The sequence below is a fragment of the Chroicocephalus ridibundus genome, chromosome 13 (assembly GCF_963924245.1).
Source record: "Chroicocephalus ridibundus chromosome 13, bChrRid1.1, whole genome shotgun sequence".
NCBI lineage: Eukaryota > Metazoa > Chordata > Aves > Charadriiformes > Laridae > Chroicocephalus > Chroicocephalus ridibundus.
Genome location: NC_086296.1, coordinates 14,895,761 through 14,923,296, shown reverse-complemented (window position 1 = coordinate 14,923,296; position 27,536 = coordinate 14,895,761). Strand labels below are relative to the sequence as shown.

General features: G+C 67.7%; 2 protein-coding genes across 2 annotated transcripts; one reads left to right on the top strand and one right to left on the bottom strand.

Moving 5' to 3' along the window:
- Positions 1-672: 672 nt before the first annotated feature.
- On the top strand, positions 673-13,838 carry DTX1 (deltex E3 ubiquitin ligase 1). Its single transcript, XM_063351275.1, has 10 exons — positions 673-798; positions 2,038-2,799; positions 6,946-7,606; positions 10,630-10,691; positions 10,840-11,001; positions 11,274-11,335; positions 11,517-11,675; positions 11,771-11,932; positions 12,026-12,115; positions 13,266-13,838. Exons 2-10 carry the CDS (start codon positions 2,541-2,543, stop codon positions 13,488-13,490), a joined length of 1,842 nt encoding a protein of 613 aa, XP_063207345.1. The 5' UTR covers positions 673-798; positions 2,038-2,540; the 3' UTR covers positions 13,491-13,838.
- Positions 13,839-14,136: 298 nt separating this feature from the next.
- RASAL1 (RAS protein activator like 1) lies at positions 14,137-27,290 on the bottom strand. Its single transcript, XM_063351274.1, has 21 exons — positions 27,143-27,290; positions 25,672-25,728; positions 25,468-25,581; positions 25,307-25,368; positions 25,081-25,210; positions 24,182-24,263; positions 23,948-24,085; positions 23,582-23,670; positions 23,333-23,450; positions 23,095-23,248; positions 22,836-22,900; positions 22,584-22,696; positions 22,208-22,400; positions 21,982-22,119; positions 20,101-20,245; positions 19,190-19,365; positions 18,952-19,089; positions 18,137-18,275; positions 17,925-18,045; positions 17,773-17,837; positions 14,137-14,379 (listed from the first exon to the last, which is right to left on the bottom strand). Exons 1-21 carry the CDS (start codon positions 27,205-27,207, stop codon positions 14,249-14,251), a joined length of 2,433 nt encoding a protein of 810 aa, XP_063207344.1. The 5' UTR covers positions 27,208-27,290; the 3' UTR covers positions 14,137-14,248.
- Positions 27,291-27,536: the final 246 nt, after the last annotated feature.

The following is a 27,536-nucleotide window of genomic DNA, read 5'->3' as shown; positions in this document are numbered from 1 at the left end:
CGGTGTGTGCGCCTGGTCCCGGTGCGTGTCCCCAGTGGGGATGCCCAGCGCTAGGCCCTGGTGCAGATGCCCAGTGTGTGTCCCCGGTGCATGTGCCCGGTGCCGGTGCGTGTCCCCAGTAGGGATGCCCAGTACCAGTGCCAGCCCCTGGTGTGTGTGCCTGGTCCCGGTGCTTGTCCCCGGTGAGGATGCCCGTTCCCAGTACATATCCCCAGTGGGGATGCCCAGTACTGGTGCCAGCCTCCGGTGCATGTGCCCCGTCCCGGTGTGTGTCCCCAGTGGGGGTGCCCAGTGCCAGCCCCTGGCACAGATGCCCAGCGCATGTCCCTGGTGCGTGTGCCCGGTCCCGGTGCGTGTCCCCGGTGCGGGTGCCCAAGTGCCGGTGCCAGCTCCTGGTGTGTGTGCCCGGTCCCGGTGCGTGTCCCCGGTGGGGATGCCCGGTGCTGTTGCCAACCCCCGGTGCAGATGCCCAGTGCCTGTGCCCGGTGCCGGTGCGTGTCCCTGGTGCGTGTGCCCGGTCCCGGTGCGTGGCCCCGGGGGGGGGGTGCCCGGTGCTGTTGCCAGCCCCCGGTGCAGATGCCCAGCGCGTGTCCCCGGTGCGTGTGCCCGGTGCCGGCGCGTGTCCCCGGTGCGGGTGCCCGCGCGGCCGTGCGCGCCGCCGCCGGTGCCGGTGGCTGCCTGGCGCTGGCGGAGCGCTGCCGCCGCCCGGCCCCGCGCCCGCCGACGCCGCCGCCGCCGCCGCTGCCGCCGCTGCTCCCGGTGCGGCTGCGGGTCCCGCTGCGGCTGCGGCTGCCGGAGGTAACGGAGCGGGGCGATGCCGGGCGGCGGCGGCGGCCATGGCGGGGCGGGGGGTGCCGGCTCCGGGGGAGGGGGGGGTGGCGGCGGAGGGACCGTGCACCGGAGAGGGGGGGGACACACCGTGCACCGGGGAGGGGGGCGACGACTAGGGGTTGCCGTGAACCGGGGTGGGAGGACAGTGCAGCGGGGGCTGCCGTGCGGCGGGGGGGGCTGGGGGCTGCCGTGCAGCGGCGATATCGGCTACCGGGGGGGCTGGGGGCTGCTGTGCACCGGGGGGGACCGTGCACCGGGAGCCGGGCCTGGCATCCCCCCGCCTCACCCCGCGCAGAGGAGCCGGGTCCCGGAGGAGGGGGGGCTGGCACCGGGGGTCGCCCCCACAGCCGGGTCCCGTGGAGGAGGGGGGGGGTCCCGGGGTTGGGGTGAGGGTCCCTCCGGCTCCGGCGGTGCTCGGGGTCACGGCGGGTGCTGGGTGAGCGCGAGGGTGCACACGCGTGGGGAGGTGTGAGGGTGCGCGTGTGCACGCCTGTGTCAGTGCGTGTGTGTGTGTGTGTGTGTGTGTGTGTGTGCACCCACGGTGGGGGGGGGGGAGTGTGCTGTTGCGCTGCCGTGGGTCCCCGTGTCTGTCTGTCTGTCTGTCCCTCTGTCTCGGTCCCGCTGTCTGTGTCACCGGCTGTGTGTGTGTGTGCCCGTGCGTGCGTCTCTGTGTCAGCGTGTCTGTGTGTGCCTGGCCGTGTCCGTGCGTCTGGCTGTGCAGCGACTAAAACCCCCCACCTCGGCCCCCCAACCCGACCCCCGTGGGGCTGGGGGCTGCTGTGGGTGGGCGAGGGGCCGGATGGGGGAGAGGGGGGGCCAGGGCGAGCGGCCGGAGATCACCCCCAGCCCGATGCCTGCAGTGCAGATCATAAATCAGCGGCGGCTGGAGCGGGCTCGGGGGGCCGCGGGCTCCCTGGCACCCAAAGCGCCTGGGCAGCGAGCCATGGGGCTCCTTGAGCTCACGGGGCCCCCGCCGGCCCCCAGGGCCGTGAGCGGGGTCTCTTGTCCCCTCTTTGTCCCCCTTGTCCCCGCTGTGACGTTGGAGGCCAGCAGCCGGCCAGGGCTGGCAGACAGCCCACGCTGCCAGGGCTGCGGGCACAGCGGCCTCGCTGCCCGCTGCCTCCACGGGGGTGATGGGGACGGACCCCCAGTGCCACCCGTGTGACGGTACCCTGGGATGACCAGCGTCGTGGCCCTGTTTTGCAGGTGACACCCCCCTCGTTTGCCACCGGTGAAGTGCTGGGCAGCGGGGACAGCCGTGGAGCCACCGAGGACAGGCTGAGGGTCAGGACACGAGGAGGAAGAGGAGGAGGAGGGGGTGTCTTGGGGACAGCACCTTGGTTGAGTGTCCCCAGCAGCCGCCAGCCACCCTTGAGCCAACGCAGCCTGCGGGGGGGGCGTCCCGGTGGCTTTTTGGAGCCTGAGCCCTGCCAGCGCCGCGGGGAGGAGGAAGGGCCGAGGAAGACGTGCCGGGTGATGGATGGCCCCAGCCCGGCACCGCAGCCCTGGGAGAGCGGGACCGGGCGGCTTGGGGACCTCGGGGACCTGGCTGGCAGCGCCCGCCTCTGCAGAGCCCCGCAGCGTTTGCTCTGCTGAGCTCCGGAGCCCTCAGCCGACGGGAGCCGGGAGGAGGATTCGGAGGGGCTCCGGGTGAGCCCCGTGTCCCTTTGCCGGGGCATGGCACGGGGCTGAGCCACCGTCCCCCCGGCATGGCGCGGCAGGGCTCGGGGGCCATGCTGGCCTCTGGTGGCCTGGGCTTCCCCCCCCAGAACCTGGCCCGCGTGGTGGTATGGGAGTGGCTGAACGAGCACGGGCGCTGGCGGCCCTACTCGGCCGCCGTCTGCCACCACATCGAGAACGTGCTGAAGGAGGACGCCCGCGGCAGTGTGGTGCTGGGCCAGGTCGACGTCCAGCTGGCGCCCTACGTCATCGACCTCCAGTCCATGCACCAGTTCCGGCAGGACACGGGTAAGGGGCTGGCATCGAGCCGGGAACATCCATCCACCCATCCATCCTTCCATCCATCCATCCATCCATCCATCCCTCCATCCCTCCATCCCTCCATCCTTCCATCCCTGCATGCCTCCATCTCTCCGCCCATCCATCCCTCCCTCCCTCCCTGCCTCCGTCCGTCCATCCATCCATCCATCCATCCATCCATCCATCCATCCATCCATCCATCCTTCCGTCTACCCCAGTGTGTATCTGTTTGTCTGCCTGTTTTTCCATTTATCCAACTGTCCAGCTGTCCATTCATCCATGCATCTCTCTTACTGGATATCTGTTTGTCTGTCATTCCTTCCTTCCTTCCTTCCTTCCTTCCTTCCTTCCTTCCGTCCTTCCTTCCTTCCACCCATCCACCCATCCATCCTTCTTTTTATCCACTCATCCATCCTTCCTTCCTTCCTTCCATCCATCCATCCATCCATCCATCCATCCATCCATCCATCCTTCTTTTTATCCACTCATCCATCCATCCATCCATCCATCCATCCATCCATCCATCCATCCATCCTTCTTTTTATCCACTCATCCATCCATCCATCCATCCATCCATCCATCCATCCATCCATCCATCCATCCTTCTTTTTATCCACTCATCCATCCATCCATTCATCTGTCCATCCATCCATCCATCCATCCATGAATCCTTCTTTTTATCCACTCATCCATCCATCCATCCATCCATCCATCCATCCATCCATCCTTCTTTTTATCCACTCATCTATCCTTCCTTCCTTCCTTCCTTCCTTCCTTCCTTCCTTCCTTCCTTCCTTCCTTCCTTCCTTCCATCCATCCATCTATCCATCCATCCTTCTTTTTATCCACTCATCCTTCCTTCCTCCCATCCATCCACCCCAGTGTGTATCTATTTGTCTGCCCATTTTTCCATTCATCCGTCTGTCCCGCTGTCCATTCATCCATGCATCTATCTCACTGCATATCTGTTTGTCTGTCATTCCATCCTTCCTTCCTTCCATCCTTCCTTCCTTCCTTCCATCCATCCATCCATCCATCCATCCATCTATCCATCCATCCTCCATCCCTCCCAGTATATCTCTACTTACTCGTCTGTCACTTCATTCCTGCATCCATCCATCCATCCACCCATCTGCCCGTCCATCTGTCCCTCCATCCCATTGCACACACTCTCCTCTCTGTCCATCTGTCCCTCCTGTTCATCCTCTTGTCCCCTCACCCTGCTGGGTTTTGCCCCGCACCGTGGACCCATGAGGCTCCTCCCGGCCTTTCCTTTCCCCCTCCCCGCTTTCCCCCTCCACCGTGGACCCTGCCCCGGAGGGACGTGTCCCAGAGTCCCTCCATCCCCCGTGGGGCGCTGGGGTGGGTGGTGTGTCCCACTGTCCCACTGGCCGCCCATCTGCCCCACAGGACTGCTCTATCTGTGCTCTTTGACGAACTGGGGAGGCCCCAGTTTGGGCACTGGGAGCTGCGGTGGGCACTGGGCTGCTTGCAGCCCTGCAGCTGTGGCGGTTGCTGCCTGCCTGCCGACGGCGTCGTGCTGCAGCATGCATCCAGGCCACGGGTCCTCGGGGGAAATCAAAGCCGGTCCCGCGCCGGCACCGAGCCCAGGCCCCATTAAATGTGTCCCCGTCACGGTGTGACCCATTAAACCGGTGCGTGCTGACTGTGCCGCTGGGGACTTGCCGGTTCGGGTGCTTTCCTGGCCATCCACGCTGGGAAGCATGGGGCCACCAAGGGCAAGGTCTGACCCCGGGCCAGGCAGAGCAGACAGGGGACTTGTCCCACACCAAGTGACAGCCCCAGAGTCCCCCCGACTTGCCTGGGGAAACTCAGGGGCCACCTCAGAGCAGGACCCCCCGTGGCGGTGCCACCCATGCCCAGCCACCAATGCCAGTGCTCCTGGTCACCAGCGATGGCGAGTGACCCTGCGTGTGGATGTGGCTCCCGCCGCGGGCTGGGGACCCAGATGGGGACGGAGCCAGGGACCTGCCACCCTGCCTCGGCCATCAAGCATGGCTCAGACTCGGTCTCAAGCCAGTCACGGGCTTGGCAAGGGGCAACTTGGCACCCGCAGCCCTGAGTCAGCGCGGCCGCGGCCGCCGGCACGACCCAATAGGGCTGACTCAGGGCTGCGGGTGCCACCGGGACACCCTGGCTGTCCCCATGCCAGCTCCCACCAGCTTTGGCCAGGGCCCATCCTCTGAGAGCAAGCACCTGGCATCGCATCCCAGGGCCATGGTGCCGGGTGCTCCCAAGGGAACACATGCCCACGGTGGGACCACGGCTGGGTTTGGGGGGGGTGAACGTGTCTCCCCGGAGTAAAACGTCTCTTCCCGGCGTGTCCCTGGGTACCACCGTCCCCATGGCAGCAGGGCTTGGGGATAGGGATGCTGAGAGAGGGGCTTTGCTTGGCCCCAAAGGCATGCAGCAGGGTTGTCACCGCAGGGGACGCAGCCATCGGTTTGACTCCAGCCAGTAGATCATCCTCAGCATCGTCATCTCCGTGTGCCCCATCCCTGTATCCGCCTCCATCCATCATCTACCCTCGGATGTGGCCTGGGGGGCAGCCGGGTTTGGAGGCCATCAAATATCTCCGGGATCTCGTGGTGCTCGGGGACACGAGGGTCCCCCACGCTGAGGGTGCTCCTGGTGGCATGGGGACACAGGGAAGGTGGGCAGGACGTTGGGGGCGAGGGGGGGACTTGGCCCACGCCGCGCCTGGGGAGGGAGAAACCCTCTCAAAACGGCGACGGTGCGAAACGAGGTGACCCCATTCCGAGCAGCGGGGACGCACGTCCCCTCCTTGTGGCCCTGGGGACGCTGGCTCGGCCCTGCAGCTCCGGCACAGCTGGCGGAGGGGACAGGAGCCGGGGGCAGCTGGTGGCCCTCGGGGACCCAGAGCTGCGTGTCCCCACGTGCACGGGCTGGGGCGTCCTCCCCTTGTCCCCCTCCGCTCTGCAGCAGCGGGATGCGGGGCGTGGATGTGAGCGGGCAGCGGGATGCGGGATGCAGCTGCAAGGACCAGCGGGATGCGGGACGTGGGGGTGAGCGGGATGCGGGATGCGGGCATGAGCGGGCAGCGGGAGGGGGGCCATGGAGGCAAGGAGGCAGGCGCGGATGTGAACACAAGCGGGATGCAGGGCACGGGTGCGAGCGGGATGCGGATGGGAGCGGGCGGTGGGATGCGGACGGGAGCTGGCAGCGGGATTGGGGCCGGGGGTCGGGGCGGGCAGCGGGGGGAGCGGTTCCCCGCGGGGTGAGCAGCCCCCCCACCGCCCTCCCGCAGGGCCGCCGGTGGAGCCGCCTCAGCACAAGCCGGCAGCTGGGCCCAGGCTCCGCCGCCTGCCACGGCCGATGATTAATGACCGTTATTAGCGTCGTTAATCGGGCTGGGCAAACGGTGCTGGCGAGGGGATAAAAAGGCCGGGGGCACCGCCAGGGCCACAGCGCGAGGAGGGGGCTGTGATGCCTCCCATCGCCACGGAGCTTCGGCGGGGGGGGGCTTCGGCATCCGACTGGCTGGCAAACAAGCAGCGAGGGGATGGGATTTGGCCGTGCGCGGCGGACAACACTCCCGTGACTGCCAGCACCGGCCGGAGCCGCGGCAGCTGTCAGGAAACCTCTCCTGACCGGGAAATGCTCCCCCCGCCACGGGGATGGCCAGGGGACCCCGGCCGGGGAGGGGCGGACGTGGGCCTGGAGCAGAGGGATGGAAAAAGGTGCTGGGGGGGCCGAGCAGCATCGCCCTTCCCGTGGCGGCCGGGGCCGTGATCGCGACTGCTGGCAGCCCGTCCGGCGGCCAAGCCACCACCGCGAACGGAGGGCTGTTGAGCCTCAGGAGTCCCCGGGGAGACACGCCGATCGATCCATCGCACGCCGCCTCCGCTCGGTGGGAGGCGGGTGCTGCCTGTCGGGGTGCGGCGGCCGTCACCCCCCCCTCTGCACCCTGGGGTGCTCTGTGGAGGGGGAGAGTGGCTGCTGGCACCCCCAAAGTGCTTCTGCATCCCCAGCCCTGCGGGGTGCTGGGCTGGGAACCGCACACCCACACGTGTGTGTGGGCACGGGTCCCTCCGCCAGGACCCCGGGGTGCTGGAGCCCTGTGGGGGGCTCACCCCCTCCCTGTCTCCCCAGGGACCATGCGCCCCGTACGGAGAAACTTCTACGACCCGTCTTCGGCCCCGGGGAAGGGCATCGTGTGGGAGTGGGAGAACGACAACAACTCCTGGACGCCCTACGACATGGACATCTGCATCACCATCCAGAACGCCTACGAGAAGCAGCACCCCTGGCTGGACCTCTCCTCCCTGGGCTTCTGCTACCTCATCTACTTCAGCAGCATGTCCCAAATGAACCGGCAAACCCAACGCAAGCGCCGGCTCCGGCGTCGCATGGACCTGGCGTATCCCCTCACCATGGGCTCCATCCCCAAGTCGCAGTCGTGGCCGGTGGGGACAAGCACGGGGACGCCCTGCTCCTGCCCGCAGTGCCTGCTGGTCAACAGCACCCGCGCCGCCTCCAACGCCATCCTGGCTTCCCAGCGCCGCAAGCTCTACCCGGGCGCCGTCCGCCAGAGCAGCACCTTCGCCGGGGGGGCTCTATGGCCGGCGGGGACGGGGACGGCGGCGGTGGCGGGTGGCACGGCCAAGGGCGAGGGGCTGCGGGTGCCCGGAGGGGCGTTTGCCCCCAACCAGAGCGTGCCCAACGGGGCACCGCTGCCCGGGCTCAACAACCTCAACCGGCCCGGCACGCAGCGGGGGGCCGGACTTGGCGCCCGTGCCACTGTCCCCCCCGGGTAAGCTGGCTGGAGGAGGGTGGCCTGGGGTAGGGGACGGCCGCGGCGTCACCGAGGCCGTGGGGATGCCAGGTGAGGTGGGCGCAGGCAGAGCGTGGGGAGAGGGAGGGTGGAGGTGCCTCGTCCCCTGCTGTCACCTTGCACAAGCAGCCCTGGCGTCACCTCCAGCCCCAGGCACCCCTCCTTGGGGACATGATGGCAGGAGGGACAGCCCCAGCGGCTGGCTCATTCCAGGTGGTCCCCTGGATCCCTGCCCCTGCAGAGGGGCTGTGGCGATTTGTGCAGCGTGCCGTGCCATGCCGAGCCATGCCATGCCACGCCGAGCCATGCCGTGCCACGCCGTGCCATTCCGTGCCACGCTGTGCCATGATGTACCGTGCCACGCTGTGCCATACCAGCCAGAGGGGATGGAGTGCCTGGTCCCAGGGCACTTGTGTCCTCGCTGGCCAGCACGTGGTGTATGACCCCGCTCGCGGCCCGATGCCACCAGGCAGGTCTCTGGGGAGGACACAGTCGTTGGGGACCACAGACATGTCCCCTGAATGGATGGCAATAACTTGCCGAGGGGATGCGGGTGGGTGAGCGGACCCCCAGTGGGATGTCCTGGTGGGTGTCCCTGTCCCGGCACCCAAACCTCCACGGCCGTACCCCTTCCCTTGGTGGGTCAACCCAGTGTCCCCTCAGGGCTCTCGGCACTGGCGGAGGGGCAGGCAGGGCACGCAGGAGCGGCCATGGCCCCACAGCCAACCTGAGGAGCGGGCTGTGACGGCACGGCTAGCAGCCTACCGGCTTGGGAAAGCCCCGGTTCCGCTCGCTTGGGTGGGAACCGGCCCAGATCCTGCTGCGGGGTATTCGATCAGAGCCCCCCCAGGGGCGAGTGAGCGCCCCGGGCTGCAGGGAGCCATCCCTGGGGACAAGGGGAGAGCCTGTCCCATCCCTTCCAGCTCCCTGCCATGGGGGCAGGATGTGGCCCCGGAGTGGGGGGCGCGGGGGGAGGCAGGTTTGCTGAGCCCTCGGCAAGTCCCGGTGCGTTTCCTTCCCCTGCTGACGTGCTGCTTTCGCTTCCGTGTGCCGGGCACTGGGCCATGCAGTCCCTGTCCCCATCACTGTCCCTGTCCCCATCACTGTCCCTGTCCCCACACCGGCACGCAGGCCCCGTCCCGCGCAGCCTCATGGACAGGTAGGAGGGGGCCAGGAAGACCCCGGGGGGGGCGGGAGGGGCTGGGTTGGGCCCTCCACCACTGCTCCAGCCGTGGCGTGGGTAAGGGCAGCTTTGGGAATGGGAAGGAAAAGGCCTTGTGTGGGGCTGAGCGCTGCCAAACTCATCACTGCGATGGCTGTGTGCATGGGGGGCTTTGGGGCTCGGGGAGGACGATGACACCGCTGGCGGGGGCTACTGTCTCAGCTGCCGAGCTGGGGCAGGGGGATGTGGATGGGAGCCGGCAGTGGGATTTGGGACGTGGACGGGAGCAGGCAGCAGGGACGAGCGGTTCTCCGTGGGCTGCCGGAGTGGGGTGAGGGCAGGAGAGCACTCGGACGCTGGGCAGGGCTGCTCTGCTGCTGTGCTTTCCTGCTCATTCTTTGTCCTGCTGTGTGCCCCGTTCCGTCTCTCCATCCATCCATCCATCCATCCATCCATCCATCCATCCATCTGTCCATCCATCCACCCCTCCCTCCCTTCCTCCATACCTCCCTCCTTCCCTCCATCCATCCATCCATCCCTCCCTCCCTCCATCCATCCATCCATCCCTCCCTTCCTCCATGCCTCCCTCCACCCATCCATCCATCCATCCATCCATCCATCCATCCATCCATCCCTCCCTTCCTCCATCCCTCCCTCCCTCCTTCCCTCCATCCATCCATCCATCCATCCATCCATCCATCCATCCATCCCTCCCTGCCTCCCTCCCTCCATTCATCCCTCCCTCCCTCCATCCATCCCTCCCTTCCTCCATCCTTCCATCCATCCCTCCCTCCATCCATACATCCCTCCCTCCATCTACCCCTCTCTCCCTTCCTCCATCCCTCCATCCATCCATGCATCTGTCCACCCATCCACCCCTCCATCTTTCCCTCCCTCCCTCTGTTCATCCACCTCTCCCTCCCTCCATCCATCCATCCCTCCCTCCATCCCTCCGTCCATCCATCCCTCCCTCCATCCATCCATCCATCCATCCATCCATCCATCCATCCATCCCTCCATCCCTCCGTCCATCCATCCATCCCTCCCTCCCTCCCTCCCTCCATCCATCCGTCCATCCATCCATCCATCCATCCATCCATCCATCCATCCATCCATCCATCCCTCCCTCCACCCCTCCATCCACCCCTCCATCCCTCCATCCATCCACCCCTCCGCTCGCCCAGCCCCACACCTCTCTGTCTGTCCATCTGCCCATCCCTCTCCCACCCCCTCCATCCCTCCATCCACCCATTTCTCCATCCCTCCCTCCCTCCACCCCACCCACGGGCACAGCCGCGTCCATACCAGCATCCACCAGCACCCGGGCCCCCGCCTCCCACCCTGCCTGCGCTGCCAGCTGCACACCCAGCCTTGCACGCGTGGGTGCTCGCGTGGGCGCTCGCGTGGGCGCACGCAGGAGGTGCCCTGGGTCAGCGGGGGCGAGCAGGCAGGGAGGCACCGTGCCATCGCCCCGGGGGTCTTGGTGCCCTGGGGTGATGAGGGTCCCCCCATGGGAGCAGCAGCCAGGGCGATGGGTGACGTGCTGAGGTGCGGGGACAGTCCCCGTGGGGGACGTGGGACACGGGACACCACCATCGGGACATACCGATGAGGCAGCCACCCTGGGTCGAGGAGGAGATGATGTCCCCAGCACCATTGTGTCCCCAGGGTGGGACACGTGGCACCGGGTGACAGCCCCATGAGATGGGGCAGCAACCCCCCATCAGGCCAGGGGATGTCCCACGGGGAGGACGCTGCCCTGGGGACGTGCCATGCGTGGAGGGGACAGTGCCAGCCCTGCCACCCTGGCTGAGCCCCTTCCCCTCCCGTCTCCGCGCAGGGTGCCAGCCCTCCCGGTCAAGAACTTGAACGGCACCGGCCCCGTCCATCCCGCCCTCGCAGGTAAGCGAGGTGTCCCCATGGGGTGACATCGTGGGGCTGGGGGGCAGGAGGGGCAGGGCGCGGGGCTGGGGCCCGGCCGGGCGGTGGGAAGGATGGACGGATGTTGGGTGGCCGGAGGGACAGCACCTCTCCCCCCTTCCCTGCGCAGGGATGACGGGCATCCTGATGTGCGCCGCCGGGCTGCCCGTCTGCTTGACCCGCGCCCCCAAACCCATCCTGCACCCGCCGCCCGTCAGCAAGAGCGACATCAAACCCGTGCCCGGCGTCAACGGCATCTGCAGGAAAACCAAAAAGAAGCATCTCAAAAAGAGTAAGGAGCTGCCCGCGGCCCTGCGCGCCCTCCGCCATGCCAGCCCCCTGCCGGAGGGGAAACTGAGGCACGGTGCTGCTGCTGCCCATGGGGGTGGGACCCCCAAAGGGTTTGCCCAAAGGTTTTGGGGTGATGCCCACAGCTCCTCCGTGCCATGTGCTGGCACCCCCTCCTCCTCGTGCTGTCCCCATCCTGGTGGAAGGGGTGGCAGGGCGTCGGGGGCACCGTGGGTAGGCTCTGATGGCGTTTCCCCCGCCTTTTGCCCGTGGCAGGCAAGACCCCCGAGGACGTGGTGCGCCGCTACATCCAGAAGGTGAAGAACCCCCCGGATGAGGTGAGTGGGCATCCCCGGGCACCGCCGCTCGGCCCACGGGCTCACCCCGCGGCCGCTGGAGGTTTGGGGGACCCGGGCGCGGGGAGAGGCGCGGGCAGGGGACCGGGTGGTGGGCAGAGAGGCGGGGGTGAGCTCCCCATGCCCCCCGGGCGCTGATGCCCCGCCGACCTGCTCCCGGCAGGATTGCACCATCTGCATGGAACGGTTGGTCACCTCCTCCGGCTACGAGGGCGTCCTCAGCCACAGGGGCATCAAGCCGGAGCTGGTGGGCAAGCTGGGCAAGTGCGGGCACATGTACCACCTCCTCTGCCTCCTGGCCATGTACAACAACGGCAACAAGGTGAGCTGGGACCCCCCCCGCCCCGGGCGGGGGTGGTGGGGGTGGGTGCCGCGGGGTGGGTGCCGTCCCTGATGCCCATCCGGGTGCCCGCGCAGGACGGCAGCCTGCAGTGCCCCACCTGCAAGGCCATCTATGGGGAGAAGACGGGCACGCAGCCCCCCGGGAAGATGGAGTTTCACCTCATCCCCCACTCCCTCCCGGGCTACACCGACTCCAAAACCATCCGGATCGTCTACGACATCCCCACCGGCATCCAGGTGAGGAACCCGTGCCCGCCACCCCCGGGGCCCCAGGTGGGACGGGTGCCCCCACCCTGTGCCACCCACTCACCCTGTTGCCCTCCCGCCCAGGGCCCGGAGCATCCCAATCCCGGGAAGAAGTTCACGGCACGCGGCTTCCCACGGCACTGCTACCTGCCCGACAATGAGAAGGGCAGGAAGGTGAGCGTTCCCGACGGCACTGGGGTGGGATGGGGTGGGAGAGAATGGGATGGGATGGGATGGAAAAGGAAAGGGAGTGGGATGAGATGTGAAAGGGAAGAGAATGGGATGGAGATGGGATGGGATGGGAAGGGAATCGGAAGGGAATGGGATGAGGATGGGATGCAGTTGGGGATGGGGATCGGAAGGGAATGGGATGGGGATGGGGTGGGAAGGGAAGAGATAGGATGGAAAAGGGAAGGGAATGAGATGGAATGGGAAGGGAAGGGGATGGGATGGGGATGGGAAGGGATGGGAATGGGGTGGGAAGGGAATAGGATGGGGATGGGATGGGAAGGGAAGAGATGGGATGGGAGGAGAATGGGTTGGGGATGGGATGGTTAGGGAAGAGATGGGATGGAAAAAGGAAGGGGATGGGATGGGGTGGGATGGGAAGGGGATGGGATATGGATGGGATGTGGATGGGATGGGAAGGGATGGGATGGGGATGGGAAGGGATGGGATGGGAAGGGAATGGGAAGGGAATGGTGTGGGGATGGGATGGGGATCAGAAGGGAATGGGATGGGGATGGGGTGGGAAGGGATGGGATGGTGATGGGGATGGGAATGGGATAGGGATAGGGATGGGATGGGATGGGATGGGATGGGATGGGATGGGAAGGGAAGAGATGGGATGGGAAGAGAACGGGGTGGGGATCGGATGGTAAGGGAAGAGACGGGATGGAAAAAGGAAGGGGATGGGATGGGAAGGGATGGGATGGGATGGAATGTAAAAGGGAAGAAAATGGGAAGTAAAAGGGAAGAGGATGGGATGGGGATGAAGTGGGAAGGGATGGGATGGGATGGAAAAGGGAAGAGAATGGGATGGGGATGGGATGAGATGGGATGGGAAAAGAAGAGAAAGGAATGAGATGGATAGGATGAGAAGATATGGAAAAGGATGGGATAGAAGGGGATGTGACGGGGAGGATGCAGCAGCGCGGGAGTGGGGCTGGGACGTGCCACAGGGAAGGGTGGCACCATGCGGGCCACCGTGCTGGGGCCAAACCCTGCACCCTGCGGTGCTGGGGCCATGCCGTGCCGTGCCGGGCGCGGGAGCGGGGCTGGGGGTGCCGGGTGGGCGAGCGATGGCCGTGCCCGCCCGCCGCAGGTGCTGAAGCTGCTGATCGTGGCCTGGGACCGACGGCTCATCTTCACCATCGGCACCTCCAACACCACGGGGGAGTCGGACACGGTGGTGTGGAACGAGATCCACCACAAGACCGAGTTCGGCTCCAACCTGACGGGCCACGGCTACCCCGACCCCAACTACCTGGACAACGTCCTGGCCGAGCTGCTGGCCCAGGGCGTCTCCGAGGCCACCCTGAAGGACTGAGGCAAGGGTGAGGGGCTCCCCACCGTCCCCTCGCCCCCGCGTCCCTGCCCGTGCCACCGCCGCCCGCGCCGCTTCGCTGCCGACGCCGCAGCCCTGCCAGGTGGCCTCCGTTCCCCCGCTCCCTGGGCCACCCGGTGCCACCCGTCACGCGTCCCCTCCGTCACCCCCCCACCCCCCACCCCGTGTCCCAGTTCGCCCCGGTCCCGTGGCGATAGCATCGTGGGCTGGTGCTTTTCTTTTTCTACCCGTGGCCTCTTCGCGCGTCAGCCGCCCGTGCCACCCGTGCCGCCCGTGCCACCTGCCGCTGCCCCATGGAGCCGCGCACAGCCGGTGCCATGTGTACATCTCTGTGTTACAGAATACACCCCGCGCCGGGACAGTGTCCCCCACCGTGTCCCCACTCGGGTCCCTGCACCTCCCGGGGTGCCAGCTGGCATCACCGCAGGATGGGTCCCCCGGTGGGGTGTCGCTGAGGGTGGGTGTCAGTCCCTCCCTGCGGGGATGCCAGGGGGGGACGGGACTTGGGGCGCCCCTATGGACGGGGGGGGCGGGGGGGTCGGGGGCACAGTCCCGTTGTCCCCACACACGGGGACCCCCCTCCCGGGTGGGATGAGGCCCCAGCGAGCGGGAGGAGGCAGTGGGAGGGGGGTGGGTGGCGGGGACTACATCTCCCAGCAGGCCCCGCGGCGCGGGCGAGGGGGGGCTGGGCGCGGGGAGCCGCAGGGTATGCTGGGAGGTGTAGTCCCAGCCGCCGCCCTTCAAGTGGCTGGGGCCGGGGGGGGAACTGGGGGCTCGGGGGGGCTCGGGGCGCCGTCCTGGCGAGCGAAGGCTTCGTGGGCGATGTCCAGGTCCCGCAGCACCGCCTGCAGCCGCCCCCCGACCGGCCCGCCTGCGCCCCCCGGCGGGGTCAGCGCCCGGCACCCACCCGTGACACCCCCCCCACCGAGAACATCCCCCCCCCCCCTTCCCCCGGCACCCACCCCCCAGCGGCATCTACCCCCAGCACCCCCCCGAAGCAACCCCCGGCACCTATCCCCGGTGCCCACCCCAGCACCCACCCGTGACACCCAACTCCGGCACCCACCCCCCAGCAAAACCCCCCCGGTACCCCCCAGCGGCATCTACCCCCGGCACCCCCCCGAGGTACCCCCCCCGGCACCTATCCCCGGTACCCACCCCCAGCACCCACCCGTGACACCCATCTCCGGCACACCCCCCCCTCTCCCCCCGCGGTACCCACCCCCCCATAACACCCACGGCACACCCCCGCAGTACCCACGCCCCCCCCACCCCGGCACCCACCTCCGACACCTATCCCCGGTGCCCACCCCAGCACCCACCCGTGACACCCATCTCTGGCACCCCCCCCGCAGTACCCCCCCCCCCAGCAACCCCCCCCTCGGCACCCCCCAGAGGTACCCCCCCCGGCACCTATCCCCGGTACCCACCCACCCATGACACCCTCCCCAGCCCCCCACGCCCCACCCCGCTGTATCACACCCATGTCCCCCCACCCCCCCCGGGCACGGAGAGAACCTGCTGGGGGGGGGTGCGTGTGCGCGGCGGGGGGGGGTGCGTGGGGATGGGTGTGTGGGGGTATCCGGGGGGGGTGTGGGGGGGTGGGGTTGGGTGTGTGGGAGGGGTGTGTGGGGATGGGGTGTGGGTGTACCCATGGCGGGGGGGTCTGCGTGTGCGTGGGGGGGGGGGTGTGTGCGCGCGTGGGGGTGTTCATGTGCGTGGGGGGGTGTGCGTGTGCGTGGGGGTGTTCATGTGCGTGGGGGGGTGTGTGTGTGCGTGGGGCTGTTCATGTGCGGGGGGGGGCGTGTGTGTGTGCGTGGGGGTGTTCATGTGCGTGGGGGGGTGTGCGTGTGCGTGGGGGTGTTCATGTGCGTGGGGGGGTGTGTGTGTGCGTGGGGCTGTTCATGTGCGTGGGGGGGGGCGTGTGTGTGTGCGTGGGGGTGTTCATGTGCGTGGGGGGGTGTGCGTGTGCGTGGGGGTGTTCATGTGCGTGGGGGGGTGTGTGTGTGCGTGGGGGTGTTCATGTGCGTGGGGGGTGTGCGTGTGCGTGGGGGTGTTCATGTGCGTGGGGGGGGTTTGTGTGTGCGCGTGGGGGTGTTCATGTGCGTGGGGAGGGCCGTGTGTGTGTGCGTGGGGGTGTTCATGTGCGTGGGGGGGGGTGTGCGCGTGGGGGTGTTCATGTGCGTGGGGGGGGCGTGTGTGTGTGCGTGGGGGTGTTCATGTGCGTGGGGGGGGGCGTGTGTGTGTGCGTGGGGGTGTTCATGTGCGGGGGGGGGGCCGTGTGTGTGTGCGTGGGGCTGTTCATGTGCGTGGGGGGGGAATGTGTGCATGGGGGTGTTCATGTGCGTGGGGGGGGCGTGTGTGTGTGCGTGGGGGTGTTCATGTGCGTGGGGGGGTGTGCGTGTGCGTGGGGCTGTTCATGTGCGTGGGGGGGGAATGTGTGCGTGGGGGTGTTCATGTGCGTGGGGGTGTGTGTGGGGGTGTGCTTGGGGGTGTTCATGTGCGTGGGGGCGTTCATGTGCGTGGGGCGGGGGGGGGGGGGGAGCGCGCGTGTGCGGGGCGGCATCCCCGGCTGTGCTGCGAGCACCCGTGTGCGGTGCCAAGGTGCGGGTGCACCCACGCAGGCACCCGCCTCCGCACACCCCCGTGGGCGTGTGCGCGCTGCCGGGCCCGTGTCCCCGTGTCCCCACGTCCCCGTGTCCGTGGCTGCGGGTGTTTGCTGTCCCCTGGTGGAAGGAACCGGTGGACTGCTCTGCCTGTGTGTGCAGGCGTGTGCAGGTGTGTGCGGGGATGAACAAGTGTGTGCAGGCGTGTGCAAGCATGTGCCGGTGTGCGCGGGCACGTGTATGTGTGTGTGTGCAGGGATGTATGTGTATGTGTGTGTGCAGGCATGTGCAGGCATGTGCACGTGTGTGTATGTGTGTGCAAGGATGAGCAAGCGTGTGCATGTGTTTGCATGTGTTTGCATACGTGTGCAGGCGTGTCCAAGCATGTGCACGTGTGTGCAGGCATGTGCGTGTGTGTGCATGTGTGTGCAAGGATGAGCAAGTGCGTGCATGCGTGTGCAGGCGTGTGCATGTGTGTGCAGGCATGTGCAAGCATATGCAGGCGTGTGCACGTGTGTGCATGTGTGTGCAAGGATGAGCGAGTGTGTGCATGTGTTTGCAGCTGTGTGCATGCGTGTGTAGGCGTGTGCATGTGTGTGTATGTGCGTGCAGGCATGTGCAGGCATGTGCATGTGTGTGCAGGCATGTGCAAGCATATGCAGATGTGTTCGTGTGAGTATATGTGTGCAAGGATGAGCAAGTGTGTGCATGTGTTTGCATGTGTTTGCATACGTGTGCAGGCGTGTGCATGTGTGTATGTGTGTGCAAGGATGAGCAAGCATGTGCATGTGTTTGCAGGTGTTTGCATGTGTGTGCAGGCGTGTGCATGTGTGTGCAGGCATGTGCAAGCATATGCAGTCGTGTGCACGTGTGTGCATGTGTGTGCAAGGATGAGCGAGTGTGTGCATGTGTTTGCAGCTGTGTGCATGCGTGTGCAGGTGTGTGCATGTGTGTGTAGGCTTGTGCATGCGTGTGTACGTGTGTGCAGGCATGTGCGTGTGTGTGCATGTGTGCAGCCGTGTGCAAGCATGTGTGTGTGTGCAGGGATGTATGTGTGTGTATGTGTGTGTATGTGTGTGCAGGCATGTGCAAGCATGTGCGTATGTGTGCAGATGTGTGCATGTGTGCATGTGTGTGCAAGGATGAGCATGTGTGTGTATGTGTGTGCAGGTGTGTGTATGTGCATGCAGGCATTTGCAGGCATTTGCAAGCATGTGCATGTATGTGCAGGCATGTGCAAGCATGTGCGTGCGTGTGCAGGTGTGTATGTGTGTGCAGGCATGTGCAAGCATGTGCGTGCGTGTGCAGGTGTGTATGTGTGTGCAGGCATGTGCAAGCATGTGCAGGTGTGTGCAGGCACGTGCACGCCTGTGCATCTGTGTGCATGCCTGGGCAAGCGTGTGCGTGCATGTGCAACTATGTGCACGTGTGTGCAAGCATGTGCATGTGTGTGCCTGAGTGTGCGTGTCCGTGCATGCCTGCACAAACACGTGCATGCATGTGCGTGTGTGTGCAGGTGTGTACAAGCGCGTGTGAGTGCGTGCATGCGTGTGCAGGTGTGCCTTAGCGTGTGCCAGCCGCCCCCCGCAGCGTCCCCCTGGCAGCACCCCTGGGTGCAGGGTCCCTGTCCCCCCCCCCGGCAGCAGTGCCGCCCGTACCTGCCTGCCCCGGGCCGGGGGGCTCGGATGCCGTGTTGCCCTCGGGACCTCCGGCCCCCGTCGCCCTGCGGGAGAGGGACCCTCAGCACGCTCCCCCCCTGCCCGCCAGCACCCCGGCTCCCCTGGGACCCCCGCGCCGGGGGCCACCTCACCGCAGCCGGGCCCCCGCCCGCCGGAGATGCCCGTAGAGGGTCTGTGCCGCCGCCGCGGGGTCCAGGGGGTCACTCCACTCGCCCAACGCCACCGTGCTGTGGGTCCGGCTGCACCCGGGCGCTGCCAAGGACAGCCGCAGTGGGGGTGTCGGGGGACCCCCAAGCCCCCTGCCCGGGGGACCCCCCCACCCCAGGCTGCCCGCCGGCCTTACCGGTGCAGGTGGGCTGCAGGCAGCAGGTCCAGCGGCCGGCACGGAAGGTGCCCGGGTGGCAAGTGGGCAGCATGGCCTCCTCGTTGGCGCTGCTGGCCTGCCGCACCGCCCAGAGCCACTGCCACAGCTCCTGGGCGCTCTGCGGGGACAGGCAGGGGGGGTGGCACCTCGGCGGGCACCCACGGGGCACCCTGCGCTGGGCACCGCTGGCGGGGGGGAGGAGGAGGAGGAGGAGGAGGAGGGTGGGCATGGGCATGGGCGATGCCGGTGGGGTCCCTGGCAGGGGTGGGCACCGGGGATGGTGGGCTCCAGGGCCAGGTGACCAGGAGTGACGGTTTGATGGCAAAGCTGCCCAGGTAGGACCTGGTGGGCAGATGGCACTGCGGGAGCCAGGGTAACCCAGTGACCCCACTGCAAATAGGGCTAGGACCCCAGTGATCCCAGTACAGATATGTCTGGAAACCCTTTTGATCCCAGTACAGCCAGGGCTGGTACCCCAGTAACCCTAGAACAGATGTGGCTGGATACCCCAGTGATCCCAGTATCCCAGAGCCAGTACCCCAGTGACACCAGTACAGATATGGCTGGAAACCCCACTGATCCCAGTATCCCAGAGCTGGTACACCAGTGATCCCAATACAGCCAGGGCTGGGCACCCCAGTGTTCCCAGTACAGCCGGTGCCTGGGAATAACTGGATTTGGGACCAGGACCATTCCCATTGTCCCCATAAGACCTGAGGTTCCCCATGGCCGGGCGATGGGGAGGGGAGGGGGGGTTCCCAGGGTGCCCGGGGCGGCGTGGGGGGGGCACCCACCTTGCACTGGATGTAGGTGGTGTGGAGCTGCCCGGCGCCATCCTGCGCCACGATCTGCATGACGTGGGGGTGCTGGAAGGTGCCCTCGTCCACCCGCTCCACCGCCCGCATCCGCGACACGGGGATGGAGCAGCGCACCTGGGGACCCCCCGAAACCCCCCCCCGACTCACTGCACCCACCGCCCCTCCCCGGGCGCCCGGCCTGAGGAGGAGGGGGGGGATAATGGGCAGCACCCACCTGCCACTCGGGGGACTTGGAGTAGGTCAGGGCCTCGGCGCTGAGCCAGAAGTACCTTTTCTTGAAGGCGAAGCGGGGCAGCAGGGTGGCCCCCCCCGCCGTGCGGGTGTGCAGGTACCCCTCCTTGATGGTGCCCGAGGGCTGGAAAAGTGCCGGTGGCACCGGCCCTTCGCCCGCTGCGGTCGTGGCACAGCCGGGCAGGGAGGCAGCCGTGTCACCCCAAGTGCCACCGCCTCCCCCAGCCCGAGGACACCCATCCCCGGCCACCCTGGCAACATCCGCATGGCACCCAGCGGGTCCCCCTCCCGGGGGATGCTTCCAGGGTGCCAGGGACAACAGGGATGATGCCACCCCTCTGCGGTGGGCGCTGGGATGCTCCCATGGTGCGGACGACAGCAGGGATGATGCCACCCCTCCGCAGTGGGTGCTGGGATGCTCCCAGGGTGCAGGGGACAACAAGGATGCTCCCAGGGTGTGGGGGACAGCAGGGATGATGCCACCCCTCTGCGGTGGGCGCTGGGATGCTCCCATGGTGCGGACGACAGCAGGGATGCTCCCAGGGGTGCAGGGGACAACAGGGATGATGCCACCCCTCCGCAGTGGGTGCTGGGATGCTCCCAGGGTGTGGAGGACAGCAGGGATGCTCCCAGGGGTGCAGGGGACAACAGGGATGATGCCACCCCTCTGCGGTGGGCGCTGGGATGCTCACAGGGTGCGGGGGACAATAGGGATGATGCCACCCCTCCGCAGTGGGTGTTGGGATGCTCCCAGAGTGTGGAGGACAACAGGGATGATGCCACCCCTCCACGGTGGGCGCTGGGATGCTCCCAGGGTGTGGGGGACAGCAGGGATGATGCCACCCCTCCGCGCTGGGCGCTGGCCCCCCGTGGCCCCCCGCCGTGCCCGCTCACCCTCAGTGCTCTCCACTGTGACCAGTCCGTCCAGGAAGGCTTTGACGCGGGTGACGCTGGGCAGCAGGACGGCGTGCAGCGGGGCCATCCACGGCTCCTTGCCCTGGCCCAGCTGCAGCCCCAGGTTGCCGATGCTCTGCAGCGCCTGCCCCCGCGCAGGGAAGGGCTCACGCTGCCGTACCCCGCCATGGCAGGGGGGCAGCGGGGGGGACACCCCCCTCCTCCCTCTCTGGTTGCTCCCCTGAACCCCGGGGGCTTGGGAATTCGGGCGGAAGGTGGAGAAGCGGAGAAGCCCAGGGATGATGGGACTCAACGGCTGGCCCAGGCTGGCTCCCGTGCTGTGGCCGACGGTGGTGGCATGGCCCGGTGACAGGCAGGGCTGGCCTCGAGCGGTGTGGGAAGGAGCCAACCCGTGGCATATGGTGTGGGGACAGGAATGGCTCTGCCCTCCTTGGGGTCCCCGTTATTCCCTGGGTTCCCAATCCCTCCCGGGGTCCCCATCACTCCCCTGAGTCCATGTCTCCCTCTGGGATTTCTTCCCAGGTTCCCCAGCTCTCCCTGGGATTCCCAGCCCTCCCCAGGGTCCCCCTGCCTTCCTGGGGTCCCCATCCCTCCCTGGCATCCCTTTCCCTTGTGGGTCCCCACCTCTCCCCAGGGTCTGCATCCCTCCCTGAAGTCTCTGTCCTTTCTGGGGTCCCTCTCTGGAGTCCCCATCCCTCCCTGGGCTCCCCATACCTCCTTGAGATCCCTGTCCCTCCCCAGGGTCCTTGTCCTTCCCCAAGATCCCCATCTCTTCCCAGGGTCCCCATCTTTTCCCAAGGGTCTCCATCTCTCCCAGTGGTCCCCAGCCCTCCCCAGTGTCCCCATTGCCTCCCAAAGGTCGTCATCCCTCCCCAGCGCCCCCAGCCCTCCCCAAGGGTCCCCAGCCCTCCCCAGCACCTCCATCCCACCCCAAGGATCCCCATCCCTCCCCAAGGGTCCTCATCCCTACTCAAGGGTCCCCGTCCCTCCCCAGTGGTCCCCATCCCTCCCATGTCTCCATCCCACCCCAAGGATCCCCATCCCCCTCCAAAGGTCCCCATCCCTTCCCAGCACCCCCAGCCCTCCCCAAGGGTCCCCAGCCCTCCCCAGCACCTCCAGCCCACCCCAGTGTCCCCATCCCACCCCAAGGATCCCCATCCCTCCCCAGCACCTCCATCCCACCCCAAGGATCCCCATCCCACCTCAAGGATCCCTATCCCTTCCCAGCACCCCCATCCCTCCCCAAAGGTCCCCATCCCTTCCCAGCACCTCCAGCCCACCCCAGTGTCCCCATCCCACCCCAAAGGTCCCCATCCCTCCCCAGCACCTCCATCCCACCCCAAGGATCCCCATCCCTCCCTAATGGTCCCCATCCCACCTCAGGGATCCCTATCCCTTCCCAGCACCCCCATCCCTCCCCAAAGGTCCCCATCCCTTCCCAGCACCCCCATCCCTCCCCAAGGGTCCCCGTCCCTCCCCAAGATCCCCATCCATCCTGGAGCTCTCCATCCCACCCCAAGTATCCCCATCCCTCCCCAAGGGTCCCCACCCCTCCCCAAGGTCCCCATCCCTCCCCAATGGCCCCCATCCCACCTCAAGGATCCCCATCCCTCCCCAAGGTCCCCATCCATCCCCAATGGTCCCCATCCCACCTCAAGGATCCCCATCCCTCCCCAAGGTCCCCATCCATCCTGGAGCTCTCCATCCCACCCCAGTGTCCCCATCCCACCCCAAGGATCCCCATCCTTCCCCAAGGGTCCCCGTCCCTCCCCAAGGTCCCCATCCATCCCGGGGCTCTCCATCCCTCCCCCTTGTCCCCATCCCTCCCCCAGGTCCCCGTTCCTCCATGGCTCCCCGCACCTTGGCGAGCAGCAGGAGCGTGCGGCCGGTGCGGGGGTCAGCGTGCTGCTCCCGGAGGCTGAAGAGCTTCGGGGTGAGGACAGCGGGGGCGAAGAAGCGGAGGAAAAGAAACCCACTGATGGAGAAGTACCGCACCTCCTGGCCAGGGACAGGGACAGGGACAGCTCAGGGCTCGGGGCGGTGGTCCCGGTGGCGTGCGGACCCCTGGCCTTGTGACCTGCCCCACCTCGTGCTGCGCCGAGGGGAACCGCTCCTCCACCCGCCTGCGGAGCTGCTTGAAGGCCACCCTCATGAGGAGGGGACACTTCTCCACCGAGCCCACGATGGCATCGACGATGTCCCCCAGGTAGCCCTTCAGCAGCTCCAGGCTGCTCTCCCGCACCCGTGCCTCCGACAGGGACCCCTTGAAGGAGATCCTTCTGCAGGGACATCGCTGGGTCAGGGGGCACCCCATGCCCAGGGACACCCAAGTTGGCTAAAAGCCATCGAGGTGACCCACAGGCTCAGCAGCAATGGCTGACCCCCTCCCGCAGGGGATATCAAGATGGGGATGGCTTGGGACGTGCCACTGTGTCCCCCCCCAGCCATCCCCCCGCACTCGCCTGCTGCGGCTCAGATCCATCTTGCCGGGGTCCAGCTCCACGTACTTCTTCTCCTCAAAGATGCGGTTCACCACGGGCTTCAGGACCTCGTGCAGGTAGGGCAGCCCCACCACCTGCAAGGGATGGGAAGTCTCCATCTTTGTCCCCAAAGTGTCCCTAGATGTTCTGCTGGGACACAACCCAGCTCTCTGCCCCAATGCCATCATGGGAGGGCGCAGCGGGAACCCGGCTGGTGTCACCTCCCATGCTCACCTTCATGAACTGCTCCACAGACTTGGAGGCCAGCGAGTTGGAACGGAAGAGGGTGTTGGGGTCCGCTGGAAGAGCGCAGAGGCCATGGTGAGGTGGGCATGGGGTGATGCCCCAGCTGTCCCTGGTGTGCCCAACCCCAGGGACACACGCCTCCCTCTTGGTGGCCCCACTCTTCTCCCCATGAGGGTTTGGGGGGACCCTGGCAACCCAGTTTCCTGGCTGGGTGGGTGCAGATGGTGCCCCTGGCCCTGGCACTTACTGGTCCTGGCCAGCTCGCGGGTGGTGAGATAGTCCAGGAGGGGCACGGCCAGCCCCTGCCCCAAGAAGATCTTCACCAGCTTGGTGGCCACGTCCTGCCGGCTCTCCCCTGAGGTCACCTCCTCCAGGATGGCCAGGGCAGTGCCAGCGGGGGGCTGTGGGGAGGGCAGGGTGGGCACGGAAAGATCCCCACACCGGGGTGGTCCCCGGCCGCCCCTGAGGGTCCCCACAGCACCCACCTGGCCGGGGCAGAGGATGGGCTCGGTGAGGAGCTGGATGAGGGGCTGGTAGTAGTGGGGGGGCAGGACCCTGTCCTCCACCAGCCGCACCGCCAACCGCAGGGCACCCAGCTGCCCCCTGCAACGACACGGGAGGGGCTCAGGTGGAGCTTGCACCCACCACCCCCCATCACCCCGGCTCCCTCCGGGCCAGGATGTTGCCGGGGGGGAGCACCCCGTGCTGCCCTGGGCACAGATGCCCGCACTCACCCGAGGGTCTCGGTGGTGCTGGGGAAGGGCAGGAGCTGGAACCAGCCCTTGGTGGGGGCCGTGCAGATGGTGTCCAGGGGGAACTCAATCTGGGGGGGGGGTGCGCAGGCAGGGTCTGAGCTGGGGGGGTGCAGGCACCAGCATCCTGTGCTGCACCCTGCTTCCCCCACCGGCTGGGACCCCTCCTCAGGGGAGAGCCCGGGACATGCAGGGGGTCCGGATGTGGCACTGCCCCCAGCTCAGCGTGTCCACATACCCCTGCCCCCCCATCCCCGTGGGGCCTGACCCATGGTCACCCGGACCCCAATGCGGGGAGGCGATAGGGGTCTGGAGGTTCCCCCGCGACCCGGGCCCTGAGGTCCTCACCCGTCCCAAGAAGTCGTTCTTGCCCACGATGTCCCAGTCCCACACCTCCACGCTCAGCACGGCCTCCCCCGGCTCACCCTCCGCCAGCTCGAACTCCAGCACCTCGTCCCAGTGCGGGAAACGGGTTTTCTTAATCACCTGCCGGGGACGGGGACACCACAGTGGCTGCGGGGGGCGGAGGGGGGGGACAACAACGAGGTGCCCGCACCGCTGCGTCCCAGCACCCCGACTCACGGCTGTCTCCAACGTGTGCCCGCAGCACGACACCCGGGCGAAGGGGTCCGAGGTGCCCGAGGGGTCCCGGGGGGCCAGGTCCCTGTGGGGAGGTGGGGGTCAGCAGGGGCACAGCGGGCAGGGGACCCCTCTGTGCCGGCATGGTCCCTGCCACCCCCATGTCCCCCTTTTCCCCCAGCCCGCCTGGGCGCACTGGTTGGGGTGCCGGGGGGATGCTGGTGAGAGTGGGACCCCATGCCCCAGCGCTCCTGCCCCCAATCCCTTCCTCCTCCAGTCCCTGGGGGCCAAATGGAACAGTGGGGGTAGGTGGGAGGGGGTCGCCTCTGCTGTCCCTCCTGGCTGTCCCCATGGCCATCCCGTTGCCTTGGTACCCGCTTCGGTTGCCATGGCAGCGGGATGCTGCCTGCTCCGCCGCCAGCAGCCTGCCGTCTGGCAGCCACACGCGTGTGGGCACACATGCACACGCATGCACACGCATGCACACGCAGCAGAGTGCGGGGTGGGCCTCAGTTCCCCCCCCCCCATTGCCCCCCCCCCCCCCCCCCCCCAGTTTTGAAGCCAAAGGGGGCAAACGTGGCACGAAAGCCAGCTGGTCTGCCAGGGACCGTCCCCAGGCACCCCAGAGGGCCACCCAGCTCTGCCCCTTGTCCCCCTGTCCCCGAGCGGGGCTGGCAGTGCCTGAGGCAGCTCCTTCCCCGCTGAGACCCCCAACGGCGGCGGCGGCGCACGCGGGTTGGCATCGCGCTGTCCCCAAGCAGGACACAGCGAGGGGAGGACAAGAACTGTGCCGCCCCCGTCCCCATCCCCTCCCGCCGCTGAGACCCCACCAGTCGAAAATAAGACCCCCGGGAGGGTGGTCACCCCACCCCCGTGCCCCCCCCCCCCCCACCATCCCCTACCTGGCCTCGATGAGGTGGCAGCGCAGCACCCGCGGGTGGCCCCGCTCGGGGACCCGCAGCTCCAGGTGGATCTCCCCCTGCACCTCCTCGTCGGGGTGCACAGGCGCCAGGCTGAGCCAGCTGTCAACGCCTGCCGAGGGGGACGGGGTAGGCCACCCGTGGTGCCAGGACCCCACTGTCCCCTTGCAAACCACCCCCCACCCCCCCCGCCGTGCCCCCCACTCACCCCGCGGCTCGGCCGAGATCTGCTGGCGGCTGAGCGAGACCTTGCCGATAACGTCGTCCTGCCTGCGAGGGCAGAGACACGGCGGGCGCTGAGGCCACCGAGGGGGACGTGCCACCCTTCAGGGTGCCACCCCACCCCTTGTCCCTGTTGTCCCCCCTTACCCGATGGTGTCTTCATCCAGCACGTAGATGGCGAGGTTGCGGAAGCCGCGGGGCAGGCGCAGGGTGTATTCCTCACCCCAAAAAGGGTTCAGGCTCTTCCACACCGTGGCCGTCCTGCCGGTGACGGGAGAGGTGGCTGCACCCCCAGGGGGGGCACCCGTCCCCTCCCTGGGCTGGCATGGTGTCACCCCCCCCCCCTCATACCTGGCCACCACCTCATTGTCCACTTTGACCACGCAGTAGGGATCGCTGGAGCCGGAGCTGGGCAGGGGATGAAGGTGCGTGGGGTCAGCCCCACAGCTGGGGGTCCCAGCTCGGGGTCCCACCCGAGGGTCCCACCTAGGGGTCCCACTCGTCCTCAGGGGCTGCTGCTGGGGGGGCTCAGGGGGCCAGATCCGAACATCACTTCAAACCCCACCAGCCCCAGAGGGTGAGATGAGTTGCCCGGTCTCAGCCCGACCCCCCCCAGCTGACACCGAGATGGGGATGACACCTTTTCCCGGTGCTCCTCCAGCTGGGGGACCCCACTGCAGGCCACCCCGAGCCACCGTCCCCCTCCCTGTGCCCCCCACCCGTGGGTACTGGTGGCCTGCCAACAGCACGGCCAAGCCTGGGTTTCTGCAGCAACCCACTGTGTCAGGGTGACACCGGGCTGGCCCGGGGCCCGGCCCCGGCTTAACCCCTTCCGCGGGGGAGGACGGGACGCAGGGGATGGGGACCGGATCTGGGGGTCTTCTGCCGGGAGCAAAGCCCCCTGCCTGCTTGTTTACGGCAGCTGGAGCAGCACCCAGGGGTGCCAGCCCCGCGTGCCCAGGGGGATGCTGGAGCACCAAATACCCAGCTGTTGGACTCAGGGGGTGACGGGAGGTGCTCGAACAAGGAGACAGACCCCCAGTGGGGCGAGGGAGGTGACACCCCCGCTCTGTCCCAGCCATGGGACGGGGGACGGGAATGTCCTGGCTGCGTCCCCCGGATGGCCCCCAAGGGGCACTGGGCACCTTGCCACCATGTTGGTGGGTCTGGATCACCTCACTGTGCCCACCCCCCCCCCCCCCCGGCCCCGAGCGGGGCAACCAGCACGGCACCGGGACCCCCCCGCCTGGTGGGGAAACTGAGGCAGGGTGGCCCCGCTGCCTGCAGCCGTCCCCAGCTGCCCGGCCCTGGGAGCGACCGGCGGTGCCAGGCTGGCACATCCGGAGGAGCCCGGCACTGCCAGCTCCGCCGAGGCGTATCCGTGGGGCAGGAGCGGGCAGGGGTTCTGCCTTCCCTCCCCTGCCGCCCCCAGCTCATCCCCCCCCCTCAAAGGGTGCAGATGCCCAGCAGGTACGTGGGGGTGCAGGGAGGCTGTGCCCCCCCCCGGTCCTCCCCACAGCCGTGGGGGGGGGCAACCCGTGCCCACCCCGCAAGGTGATGCCCAAGGGGTTGGGGGGCTCATACAGCTTTGGGCCGAGGCGGGGGGCTAAGGGGGCTGGCGGTCCCCTGCCACCCCCAGACCCCCCCTTTGGTCCAACGGGTGCAAGCAGGGACCCCCAAAAAGACAGGGAGAGCAGAGCACCCAGGGCAACCATTCCCCTCCCCTCCACGTCTCCCGGGGGAGGGGGGGGACAGCGGAAAATTGGGGGGGGGGGGGGGGGCGGGCTGTAGACCCCCCCCCCCTCCGCCCCCAGCCACTCACACGTCCTTGGCGGGCAGGTCCTTCCCCTCCACCACCCGGCAGTGCAGGGAGCTGGTTTTGGCCATGCCGGCGAAGTTCGGGGCGAGCACTTAGGAGTCCATGGGGGGGGGCCCCCAAAAGGGTGCCCCTCGGGGTGCCCTGAGCCCCCCACCCCACCGCCGGTGGGGCTGCCAGCACCGGCCTCCTCCTCCTCCTCCTCCTCCTCCTCCTCCTCCTCCTCGCCGGCTTCTTGCCCGTGGCTTCTTCCTTTTTCCTCTTGTGGGTTGTTTTTCTCGCCGCTTGGCTCCCCACCTGCGCCCGAGCCACAGCAAGCCAGCCGGAGCGCGCGGGCACGCGGCGGCGGGCGAGCTGGGGTGGGCTGGCCTGGTGCCCACCGGGCTAGTGACAGCCCGCC